Genomic DNA, 13,025 nt, shown 5'->3' on the forward strand with positions numbered 1-13,025 from the left:
TTCAGCAATATTATTACTTTCCTTAAAGAGTGAGGGGAAAAATTGTACACAGACTGTAACCTCTGCATGTGATCTCCTTTGGTTTGCTCACTAACACACCTTGCACAAAGCTGAGATACCTGAATGCACCTTTTAAACCCAAGATGCCACGGAGAAGCAAGTAACATGTTTGGCAAGGGAGGCTGTAGTTATATTGGCATGTTGGTGGTTGACCAGAATGGGCTGCCCGTTTCCTGCTTTCTAGCTGTTTCAGAGGATTAGTGTTGAATGCCTGGTTGTTGGTTACCTACGTGAATTGTCAGATAAGAAAAATTAAATGCCAAAACCGCATTTAAATTAACTACACATAATGCCCACTAAACCTCAATAAATGGTGCCCACTAGTTTGCCTACAATTGGGAATCAATTACGGTGCTATTTCCATTACAAACCCTGTATCTCCAGGATTAAATTACTTGAACTTGACTGTTTTTATTTTTATCAGGCTGAAGCTTGGCACATAAATTATCGGCGTGGATGCAAATTTTCCTCTAAATAAAATGGATTAAGTGAGGTAAGCTTCTTTTATTTAGCTATAAAGTGTTCTACGAGGCTGCCTCTGACTTTGGATAGCCTTCCTGATCTGCATGATTAACAGGCTTAACTTTGAAACAGGAACTTTGCAGCAATTAGTACCCAAAGATAGATTGGAGGCCTGCCTGGGAACCATGCTCTGCTCCAGTTTTGGTCTTCTTCCTTCCTCCTGGCTTAACTTGTGCTTTTAGACTGCATGTTCTCTGAATTACACGTTCTTGGGGCCAAGGTGGGGGGGGGGAGGGGTTCAGCTGTAGATTTTATTTCAACATCAGGGGGCCTTCCTGTAAGAGTGCAGAGACTGTCATCTTGTATTCACTCCAAGTGAGACTCTAGTAATTTGGGTCAGTTTTGTAGACCTCAAAGGATAATTCCTAAATATCCTGGCAGGACCCACGTACAACCCCTTAATGGACTGTTAATTCAAACTCCTGTAGATTGTCACAAGTCGCAATGAGGATGCTTTCTTTTTCACTAGGTATCATCACCATCACACTCCCTATTCTTGGTCCTGCAATGACCACTTTTCAGGCTCACAGGCTGGCCCTGCTTCAGACATGCTCAGGTAGGCCGTTCCCGTTCATCACGTTCATTGCCACTCTGAACTAGGCGATAGATCCTGGCAGTGTCCAGGCTCTGCCCTGCAGTGCTCTTAGCACCTGAGCCTGTCCTCACGTAGAAGCTCCTGCATCTCTGTGTCACGTCTGCTCCCCTTTCCTGGACCTCAGCAAACCTGCGTGGAGTGGCTCTTGGCTTAAAAGACCAGAGAAGGTTAGGAGGCAAGAATGGGAAGTTAAATGGATACAGAGGAAAAAAATATAAAGCCCCACATGGTGCAGCCAACGACTTGCGGTCTCTTCTCCTCTGTTCTTCTGTCAGCCTTGCAAATGTATTAAATAGGTAGTGAGCAGGACTTAGACATAAGTGCCCTGAATGGCCCTGAAATTAAAATCCAGATCACTTCAGGAGCATTGATGTGTTGTCCATCAGAACAATAGAGAGTACTTCAGGTTTAATTTGTACCAACCAGAAACCCTGAGGCTTCCAGATTTCATTTTGAAATACCGTTTATATTTATACACCTGAAATTACATCAGCTGTTGGGTTCTTCTCCATCGTGTTTTCACTACCATGTTACCCAACCCTCTTCCTTGTGAAGTGTGGATGTATACTGATAAAAGGTACTTAGGTAATATACAGGTACTCAGCATGCACTGAAAGGAGAGTTGCCCTCCCTGTTCCTCCAAGATGCTCCGCAAGGTCTAGCCAGTGCTCCAGGCAGCACAAGACAGGGTGAATGACCTTGCGGACATTGAGAGGAGGAAAGCTTTTGTTTTACCTACAAGTGAAGCATGAGGTTACATGTACATTTCAGTCTTCTAATTGTGGATCGATTTTTGGAAGTAACCCTTTTCTAAACAACTAACCAGGAAGTGCCACTTTGCACTCAAAGGGGGAAAATCTGTCCCTTTAGGGCATCATGGTTCTTCTCTTCTCTCTGTAACAGGCTGGTCCTGGCTCGGGATTCTACAAACCATCCTTTGATTATAGCAGGGCCTCACTGTTGGAAGATTCCATGGCCCCTGCGCAGCAAGATGAAAAACTGGCTGTCATTTGGGTAAATCTGAGCAATTCCAAAATTCTAAGGAAGGATTCTTAAGCAAAATCTATCCCAATAGAAATCACATCTAAACATCAGAGAATTTCTAACACTCATAATGGTGAGTGTAGCTTAAAAGCAGAAAATATTCCTCCTCTGAAACCAAATCAAGCCTTGCCTCCTGCCTACCAGGATTCTACAATATGAGGGTTTCAATGGTTAATTGAGAAAACACGAGCGATATTTTGGAGCATATTATGTGGCATATGTCTGCCCTGAGATCATCCTGTATCCCTGATGATAGGAAACTGGCAGGCAGAGTGTGCAAGCAAACAAAAAAGACAAATACATTCCAAAGACAGGTGAATTAGTACACATTACCGAGAACATGCAGTGGGATCCTTTCAGGCTTTCTGCATTCATAAAGTCTAGGTCTATACTCAGACATTCAACACAGGGGTGCAAAGCCACAAGTCTGACTGAAGTTTATGAGGAATAAGATGAACTACTCAAAGTTATTACTGCATTCATATAGCCAGGGATGGTAGCTCAACCTTGTCATAACTTTTTTAGTGAAGATGCTCGCCAGAAAGCCCTTAAATACAGTCACAACTGACTCCACGAGCTTTTCTTGCACAGATCCCTATACGTGTGCACCCGCATTTCCACTCTCCAACGTATGCACTCACACACACCACATTCTGTTGAACTTCAAACTTCCATCAGTTATATGTGCGTAGGTTTGGGGGCCATCATGGATTTTAAATGCTCAGTGAAAAAACCTGTTTCCCAAAGACCGTGAAATATGCTCACGTATGAATGCATCTTAATATCTTGCATTTTACCATTATTTGAATTCAAAGGTAATTTTCCTAATGCAGAGCAGTCCTCAGTGTAGCTACTGGTTACCAGAGAAGAACACGCAATCTATTATTTCTAAATAGTCTCTTGCTCTCTTGATAGGCAATGGAATTTACCTGGAAAAAAGATTATTGGAAAGATATGCCTACATCTGCCACGATATGCATTAAAAAAAAACCCTAATTCAGAATAACTTACGCTTACAACTTATGCCTGACTCTGCTGGTCATTCTACACCTGACTTACTAAGAAATGCAAGAGAGTAAAGTTCTCTTTATGAACATCTATGTTTCTACTGACGGTAAGCAAATCCTACTTTTACACTCACGTTGGGATAGGAGTTGAGAAATTTGAACATTAAATTTGGATCAGTCTCAAACTAGTGATGCAGCCTGGGCAAGTCTCAGTTATCAAGGGAAGAGTGTAGACTTTGTGGTCCTTAGGAGACAGCCCCTCTAACTCATACATCCTATGAGGGACCAAGTCCGCAAGCTTGTGAGGAGTCTCGTACCATGAAAAGCCACAGTAATGCTTCCAGATTTCCAGGACACAATTAAAATGTCTCTGTGTCGGCATTCATTCCTTGCAACTTTCTAAAGCAGCTAACTGATCCCTGGGGAGCCAAGAAGGCCTCTCAGAGCTTTCTTGTACACACCTCCCATTTGTGCTGGGGTAAGATGCCTGCCTTAGAAAAACAAGAATGCTTGGGGAAGAAAACCTGACTCTTAATGTGAAAGCTGTTTTATGTCCTGAGGCACCACATTTACTCAGGGTAAGTTTCCCTAAGGCTCACTGACTGTCCTAGTAACAATATTCCAAAGAGAAAGTGGACTACACAACACTTTAATTTCTAGGACCATAAAAAAAGAGAAGTTCCACTATAAATAGATGAAAAAAAAAAGTCTCTGTTCACACAAGGTGGGGCGGGAGGGGGGCTCCCATCTTTCTGTGAAGAAGAAATAATTTTAATTCCATTAAACTTTGAGAGTTGGGTAAGGAAACCAGTCAAGATCTCCAGCCAAGTAGGACAAAGAGAGGAAACCACAGGAAGGTAGGCATATGGGGGCATCAAGGTACAGTCCTCACTGCACAGTGGATACAGGACTCCTATCCGTCCAAATCAGTCTAGTTACATTTATAACCAAATGGATAGTATACAGCACCATTTTATACTCAGTACACTACAGTGTAGTTACAGTGTAAATACTTTGATGAGTGCTTTTGTGGGTTTTATTTTTCTTCAGTGACAGGAAAGTTTGGGTGTGTGGAGATCAGCAGTAGAAAAAATGTATCCTTAATACTTATTTTGCCTCAGCCATCAAGGATCACATTGCACTGGGTCGATGACATAAATTTGGAAGAGCCACAAGTGTGTGATTTGTGTTGGGCAACATGATTATACTTCTCCAGACCAATTGCTACTGATAACAATAGCACAAATAATATTTGAAATGAAGGTCTTTCGATCAGTTCAATGACTGCACGTGAATTGCTAGAGAAAATGAAATATGTTGAATTAGCTGCAATTTTATGTAACAGTCTTGATTACTTTCATCCATAGATTTGGAAATAATGTAAAAAAATTTATAAGCATACACGATAGAATTTTTTTCTGTCTTAAATGAAAACAGATCCATTAATATTCACAGTGATTCACCAGCATGCTCGGAGGATATGGTAAAAAGTAGTGAGATTTTAGCATTCTGATGGGGCTTCTATATTAGGATACTGCATTACATCAAACCCATGTCCAAAAAAGAAAGGTCATTTTATCTAACATGCATTACACGAGGATACTGGAGAATGAAGTAGAATATAAGTAATATTAGCATTGCTAGCAATGAGCAAAAAGCAGAGCAACTATAACGTGCAAACATGCGGAGAAGAAGAAAGGAAAAAAAGTACGGAAGCACCAGAGAGAGATGCATTTGTTAAAAGAGATTCTCTAAGCATACTAACCTGCTGGTTCTAATGAATTTTCTACTTTGTCGTTAACATCGAAAACACGATCATGAACACCTATAGTTTTCATACAGCTATCTATAACAAAAATAGAGATAACAGCCAAATATGTTAGTGAAGACACCCTTAAACTCCCATTTCTTTCTTTTTTATCTTTCTCTCTATTTTTTCCTTTAATTTATGTAGAGATCGTTTTACAATCAATGGCATGTGTCCAAATGCCAATATTGTTCCCATTTGCTGTGCACGTACAACAGTCTAAGAAACAACAAGTTAGCAACTGCTGTGTACTTAAAAATAAAAGCATCATGAAGAATGATGAGAAAAAATTTGATGAAAACTAAAACATGGATGTTGATATACAAAACAGATACCACACAGGATTTAACAGTAAAAAAAAAAAAAAAGTTTTACCGCCGTGAACCAGACCACACAATAAAGCATGCGCAATGAAGCCACCCTCTGAAGCTCATTCTGGTCAACTTACTTGTTGGTCTCACAAAGACTTTGAGCTTTAGACAGGACCTTCTTCCATTATCTGGGATTGCAGAGGCTGTGGATAAGACAAAATGAGAGAGAAAGGAGAGAACAACAACACATTATTCTTCATTTTCAAATGCAAATGGTCTACAAGAAACTGTTTCCTCAACAACAGGAGCATACTCTACTTTTTCCCAGAAGTTAAAACAAAAATACTTTTCAGATTGATGGAGACTGCTAGAAAGAGCTACTTTCCCATCCCTATCTTTTCTTTTCAATACAGTAAGGACTCATGCAAGAATGTTGGTAATCTACAGGAAAATACTTTGGATTTTTATTTCAAAGCCTCTTCCGTTTAACTTTATCTGTTATCAATTTTCTTTAAAATAAGAAGATAATGCTTGAGCCCTCCGGCCTTCATAGAGCTCCTCCGCATCTCCTGCAGGAAAAGGGGCCCAAGGTGAAAGTGCTGGCAAAAACCAGTAACAAATAGTTACAAGGCCAACTTAAACATGACCTATTTTTGCTGGGGAAAGCAAAGCTTTGTCTGTCCTGAAAGCCTGTCTGTCAGTGCTTTGCAGGTAATTCAATTAGAGGTTTTACTCAGAACTTGGCTCTGCATTCTATATGACTAAACCGAGCCCAGCAACTTCCATCATGCTATTATAAGTACAATATGCTATTGAGAAAGCACACTGGTGCAATGGTACATTTATTTTAAGAATTTTGCCACAGAGAAGGATGGAAGTAATAAAGTGGGCTTACCAAAACATGACAACATGTTTCAAGTTATAATTCATTTGAGGAAGAAACTTTCTTCTCCTCTTCAAGATAATAAGACTGTAAACTTTCTCTGCATTGGAAAGATTATCTCCCCTCAGTACACACAGCATAATGTCAAAGGGATTTCCAAGGGCGGTAAGACCCTTAACAATCTCATATGTTCACTAATGCATTCTAGAAATGACAGAAATTACAGAAACGAGTGCTGCATACTTTCCTCCCTGTGTGTTTGCTTCAAGTGGTTTCTTCAGAAAATGCAGATGACAGCAATTAAAACTCACATGGCTTACGGTTATTTGGTAATGCCCTCAGTGACAAAGTCAGGACCAGTGTTTGATATGCCTTCTCTCTCCTTTATTTTGATTCCTCATGGGAGCCCAGAAATTGAAAACGCTTAGTGCATAGGTGAGGGGATTCAAGATGCAAACTCCAAACTAATTTTACACCAGTCTCCTCCAGTAACTCCAGATCCATGTGCTGGAGAACTTATAAATTCACCACCTAAAAGACATCAAGCTGTAAAGGACCCCTAGTGTCACTATTCAGCACCTGTTGAAAACTCTTAATTCTAAGACTAAAGTATACAGAAAAGAGGTTTTTGTCTCTCCCCTTCTCCCCTCTGACAAGCAGTTAAGAAGTGCTAACAGCTGGCTTTGCTGTAAGCTTTCATTAAATCAAAGTCGGAAAAACTCCCTCTACTGACATTTACAGTAACTAGTGTGTTATTTAGGGCACAATATTTGCACTCTGTGGTTTGATCCAGGAAATGGTGTCCTTCCTCTGGACCCCAACTGCACATGTGCATGTCACAAATACAGTCCGCATAGGTGACTCCAATTCATTAGAAAAACCATGGGTTCTTGAGATGGTTTATATCTTATTCACGAGAGGTGGTGTGAAAAGGTGACACGTGGATATTTACACTGCCATTTTATGGACTTTGGAGCTGAGATCAACTCACTGCAAGCTTCCTGAACTTGATCTGCCACATGCAAGAACGGATTGAACCAAAGACCCTGCAAGACACAGTAGGCTTGCGGCAGGATCAAGTGTTTAATTATTTTAGTGGGGGCACTTTCTGGGAGTTGGTACAGGTCTTTCAGATTTATATGTCAGAGAAATCCTGTATATTCAGGACAGAAAAATCATTGTAGGGCACACAGGAATAACCAAACAGCAACAGATGATAAGCTGTCTGGGAAAAACTGAAGAGCAATCTCTCACCAGCTCTGAGAGATGGACAGTTGGCCTTAGCTACAGGCTGCTACACTCTTCTGTGAATTAAGGATATAACACTTAAAAAAACACATAATGTACTTAAAACAAAAACCTCTTTTCCGATCTAACTTCTCCATCACATCCTCCTCTCCCATCACCAGAAAATCTGTAACAATCATGTGACTTACACGTTATACTATACTATAACTATTAATTACACTCTAATCCTGAGAAAAATTGATGAACAAAGAATAAAAACATATAACATGAGTACACAACGCAGATGACATTAAATCAGCTACCTCTGCAACCTCTGACCTGACATGCAATCAGTTCTTAACCCTTACAAGCTAACCTGAAAATGTAGGACGTGCCAGGTCAGCGATAACTTTGGGTTCCTTGCTCACCCCACAGAGAAACAAAACCAAAAAGCCTAAAAACTTTTCATGTAAGATTTTAAGAAGCAGGAGTCTGGCTTTATTCCATGTTATGTTCCAGGTTTCTTAACCCCATACTCCCCAGATGACAAATGTAGGATGCCTTTATACTGTGTGCAAAACACACTATTAATTATGAATATTTGAAGACTAAAAGGTAATCTAAAAAGTGCTTCACCGGTCACAAGTAAACAAAAAGCAGTGGAGTGAACATTAAGAACACCAAATAACAGAGGAATTGAAAACTGTAACCGTCACACGAGTGAAGTTATAAAGAAAATCCTCTCGGGATCAATTATGAGCAAAAAGGAGTTGCACATGGACACAAGGGAGTAAAAGCTGAAAATGTGCCTGACTTGTCTCAGGAGGTAGGTAGTGTTAATCCTGATAATTCTAGAGCCATGACAGTTTATAATGGCCAACACTATCTTCATTAAAATAAAATCTGTAACTCCATATCCTCCTTTCCTTAGAAAATTAATAGTCAACATTTGAAAACTGATGATAATTACTAACAGCTTCATCCATTCATTCAAATGCTTTAAAATTCCTACTATGTGCCTGCTTCCCTGTTAGGTACTAGGGGTACAAAGGTATGTAAGACACACTGTCCCTCTCCTTGTGTGGGTGCTTATTCCAGCCGGGGACATAAATATGAACCACATGAATATGAACCAAGGTGTGATAACGGAGGTCTGTGTGAATTGCTAGCAAAGCTTTAGGCATGGACTTAGCTTGGTCTAGGAGTGGGAAGCTGTCCCAGACGTGTTTATCAGAGGGAATTTTATTGCCTACAGGAGCCAATCAACAGGATATGGGACAAAAGAATTAAAACAGTTCCTCCCTTGGGGCGCCTGGGTGGCTCAGTCAGTTGACTGGTCAACTTGGCTCAGGTCATGAGTTTGAGCCCCGCATGGGGCTCACTGGTTCTCTCTCTCTCTCTGCTCCTCTCCTGCTCTCTTTCAAAAACGAATCAACGCTAAAGACACAAAAACAAAAACAGAACACATTTCCTCCCTGAGTTGCCACAGTGGAGCTTTAGCAACCAAAATTAAGTCTTAACCAGCAACAGGTGAAGAATAGCTACACTTGAACTCTTCCCATGAACATACATGGATTTTCTAACAGACTTGGTCAAACTAAAATATAAATGCAACTCCTGTCTCAAACATTTGTCACATAATCCACATTCATATCCTTTTATTCGGTTTATTGCTGAAAATGCACATTTGGAGTCTGGAAGCTGGGAATAGGGGTAGGGGACCATTAAAACAAGTACAACCTCTCATTCCCTGATCTTACTAGAAACTTTATAAATCAAACCACAGGGTCCTTTCCCCCTACTGATCTGCAAAAAAACAATCAAAATCATACAACACGTAATGAAATATAATCTGAGGGTCTTCTGTGTTTAGAGTATCATGCTAATAAGGCCATGAAGGCTGCATATCCTCAGTCTGTTCCATGACCTCAGACAGGGGCCCCAACTCCAGCCATTCCTGAAAACCTGTTTCCTGGGTCTCCTGGGGTCAGCTCAGCACTTATCAGCCAATCTGATACATAAAGGGGACCACATTCAGTGCCCCCAAATCAGTACTTCTAGAAGATTTAGCGTTGTAAATGTAACAGTATTCACATCGCAACTCACTACAGGCTTATCAGGTGGACACGGCAAACAGTATAATGGCACCATGCTTTTCACAGGTAGCTTGTGACCTGGCTCCAATTATTCTCACTTGAGAGCGGGCTGAACCTAGCTGTTTTTGCTTCTAATGAGTAGAATACAGGAAATGTGATAGGATGTCATTTCTGTGAGTGTGTTGCAAAAGACCATGACTTCTTTCTTGCCAGCACTGTTTTCTCTTGCTCATGAAGCAAGGTGCTGTAGTGTGAGAATCTCAATGCAGAGGCCCAGTGGCAAGGGACTGAGGGAGACCTCCAGCCAAGAGTGTGCAAGGAACGCAATCAGCCAACAATCTGATGAGGAACTAGAGAGTGAATCCTTCTCAACTGAGCCTTTAAATGATTGTTATCTTGTGGGAGACCCATACCCAGGGGACCCAGCTAAGCTACTTCTGGATCACTCATCCACAGAAACTGTGAATATTAAATGTCTTGGCCCCAAATTTGGGGGAAATTTGTAACTCAACAGCTAACTGATACAGTGCTATATAAAAACAACTTTGTGCTACCAAAAGCTTCCCATGGCCGACTTGAGTAAGACCTTAAAAGCTAAGGCACCGGGGTCTCCTCTCTGGAAAACCACCATGCCCGTTTCCACAGGGCAGCTCCTGCCTTATGCGGCTCCCATGTCTAAACAACTAGATCCCTCCCTAGTTACTTTTCAAGCTACTGTTACAAGTCCACTTAAAATATGCCTTGAAGAGAAGTAATTATAAACTGCTGTTGAAGAAATACTACAAGATGTATCTATTTGTTTTCACTCCAGCCCTTAAAAACGGTTTTTCATTTTCCTGCCCATGCCACTTAGTTTGTTTTTGCTAATGCAGCCAACCTGTGCTTTTCTGTGCAATTATCATGTCTCACTTTAACTCCAAATTGCTGGGTGAACTAAAAGGAGCTTTGATACCAAATGTAAACTTAAATCATAAGACAGAATGCCCTTCCTCAAACAGGAGAAATAGCATGTACAGATGAGCTTAAAAACATGTGAACTAAGGGGCGCCTACGTGGCTCAATGGGTTGAGTGTCCAACTTTAGCTCAGGTCATGATCTCACAGTTCATGAATTTGAGCCCTGTATCAGGCTCTGTGCTGACAGCTCAGAGCCTGGAACCCCCTTCAAATTCTGTGTCTCCCCTCTCTCTGCCCCTCCCCTGCTGGCACTCTGTGTCTCTCCCTCAAAAATGAATAATGTTAAAAAACAAATGTAAACTAAAAGGACTGTAATAATAAGTTAAAATTCTCTTCGTATCAAAAAGCTTGTATCAATTATCTTATACACAGGCTATTAAATTAAAAACAAACATTTTGAGATTTCAAGCAACTAAAAGTAATCAAGGCAGCAAACATCCTTTTTTGTGAAGAACCAGAAGCTTAGCAGATAGGGTGATATACTCTGGTATTTTCTTTCTCCACATTTTTAGGCCCAATACTGTACTCATCAGTCAACATTAATATCTCTGCCTAACCTTATTCATCCCCAAATCTTAATTCTAAAAGCCAAAATCCTTCTCCTTTACTGTGTCCCTTGTCAATCTGGGTACCTCGAGAAATTGTATTTTTAAGAATAGTCAGCCACTTTCTTCTTCCTTTTAAAGAAATGAGTGTGTGTGGGAGCATTAAAAATGCAGTTTTCCATTATGTTTGCCACAGGCAATAGTTCTCAATTTGTGCAAGTCAGAAGAAGAGATAGGCTATTAGTTGTTAGCAGAACCTAGTCTTTTCTCTGCAGGTTTTCATGTAGTTTAACATACAACACAGATACATGCAAATTAGACCAGGCGACAGCAGAATTAAGCATTAATATTCCTTTCGCAATAAATGTTGAAAAAGTAAAGCTCACTTAAATAAACAGTACTACTGAAAATGTCTTCCAGAATTTAATGAATCAAAATCCATTTTGTATCTGTGCATGGAGGTAGGGAACAGAAGAAGTGGTGGGTGTAGGATAGAGATTAACAAAAGCCATATGGACTTTTTGGAAAATGGTTACCAGACCACAGAAAAAGTCTTAAAAGTTAGGCCTCTTGTTAGGAAAGAATATCCCAGCAATAATTGCAACTGGCCATCTGCCCTTTTTTAAAAGGCAGCACAACACCTAATTTTCATATTAAGAACAAAAATGACCAGTTACGATGGAATACATTTCGCCATTTTACCTTTTGAGGTTTAAAACTCACATGTTTTAATAACCTGCTCTTGGCCCCAGGTTTATTAAACTTCTATCCTAAGAGCAACCACAGGAGCTGGCTACATTTGCCCATACCTTTTATCCTTCCCAGCCAGTGGTGTTTCAAGACTTAAATCACTGGCAGGTTAAGGTCAAAGCCCCAGATGTAACACTTGGAAAAGAGGTTACTAAGTAGAGGTAGGAACCTTGAAGAAACTTAAAATATCATGTAAATGCTAGAATCTCTGATAGGGCTCTAGGGATGTGTCTTTAAAAAAAAAAAAACTAGAAAAGGAAGAGGGGTGTTTCCCACTGTATAGTAAGGGTAGAGCAATGTACTCCAAGAGCTAAAACTTGTGTTTCAACACCAGGGAACTGTAACAGGGACAAATAATTAGAGTAAAGTTCAGGGAGAGGGAAGTGAAATTAGTTCCAGCTGTGCAGCCTCAGACAAAAGAGAAAATAGAAGGTACCACCCATCACACCCATTGCCCCCCTTTCCCTAGCTCTCCACCCCCTTAGGCCAAATTCTCACTGCAAATGCTAACTTAAGTAGTATTTAAATTCCAGGAGCTAAGCCTCAGAAGATCAATTATTTTTTCTTTGCAACCTCAAATAAATGGCTGAGGACAAGTTTCTTGCCACTGATTTCTAGGAAAACAAACAGGACATTATCATGCTTTTGTACAGATTTATTTCAAGGGTGGGCAGACTTTTACTTGCCTTTTAAAGCTCAATGACAATGAACTTATTCCTACTGCTACTCAAAAGGGTAGGGTCTGTCTCATATACTTTGGTATCTATTAAGGCATGACCAAAAAGTAACCTGGATTTTAGAGAATGCTTTTAAATTATCCTCTATACAGGAAGAATTTTCTAGTTCTTTTTAAGAAAAAAATGAAGTCAGCTTAAACGTATCTCCTTCCATGATGTGACTGGAAAAATCCAGTCCACATAGGCACAGAAAGCGAGATAATATTTAGATAGTATTTTAATTGTTAACTGTATTACCTCATGCTCAGAGTTTTAAGTTCCTTCCTGGATATTTTACTTTAAAAAAAAAAATCAACGGACAGGACATATTTTAACAGGAAAAATAAGTTTCCTATTACAAATTGTATTGTAACTATTTTCTGAGACCTGGACTAGCCTGAGGCCACACTACTGAAATGACTGTCCCAGGTCATTAAGGTCAGATAGTTCCCTCTCTCTTGTTTGTGTTGATTTTGATGAATTTTGCCTGCTGTACCAGAGAAGTA

General features: G+C 40.2%; 1 protein-coding gene across 2 annotated transcripts in view; it reads right to left on the reverse strand.

The window, feature by feature from the left end:
• Positions 1-13,025, reverse strand: part of EFNA5 (ephrin A5) — a 275,650-nt gene that overhangs the window by 4,648 nt on the left and 257,977 nt on the right. The window contains exons 3-4 of one of the 2 annotated variants that reach the window (XM_043595078.1): positions 5,484-5,549; positions 4,994-5,074 (exon numbers count right to left, since the gene is read on the reverse strand). In XM_043595078.1, the coding sequence (XP_043451013.1) occupies positions 4,994-5,074; positions 5,484-5,549 (147 nt within the window). The remainder of the gene's footprint in view (positions 1-4,993; positions 5,075-5,483; positions 5,550-13,025) is intronic. The other variant, XM_043595086.1, reaches the window with a different exon arrangement.

This window comes from Prionailurus bengalensis, chromosome A1, assembly GCF_016509475.1.
Source record: "Prionailurus bengalensis isolate Pbe53 chromosome A1, Fcat_Pben_1.1_paternal_pri, whole genome shotgun sequence".
Taxonomy (NCBI): Eukaryota; Metazoa; Chordata; class Mammalia; order Carnivora; family Felidae; genus Prionailurus; species Prionailurus bengalensis.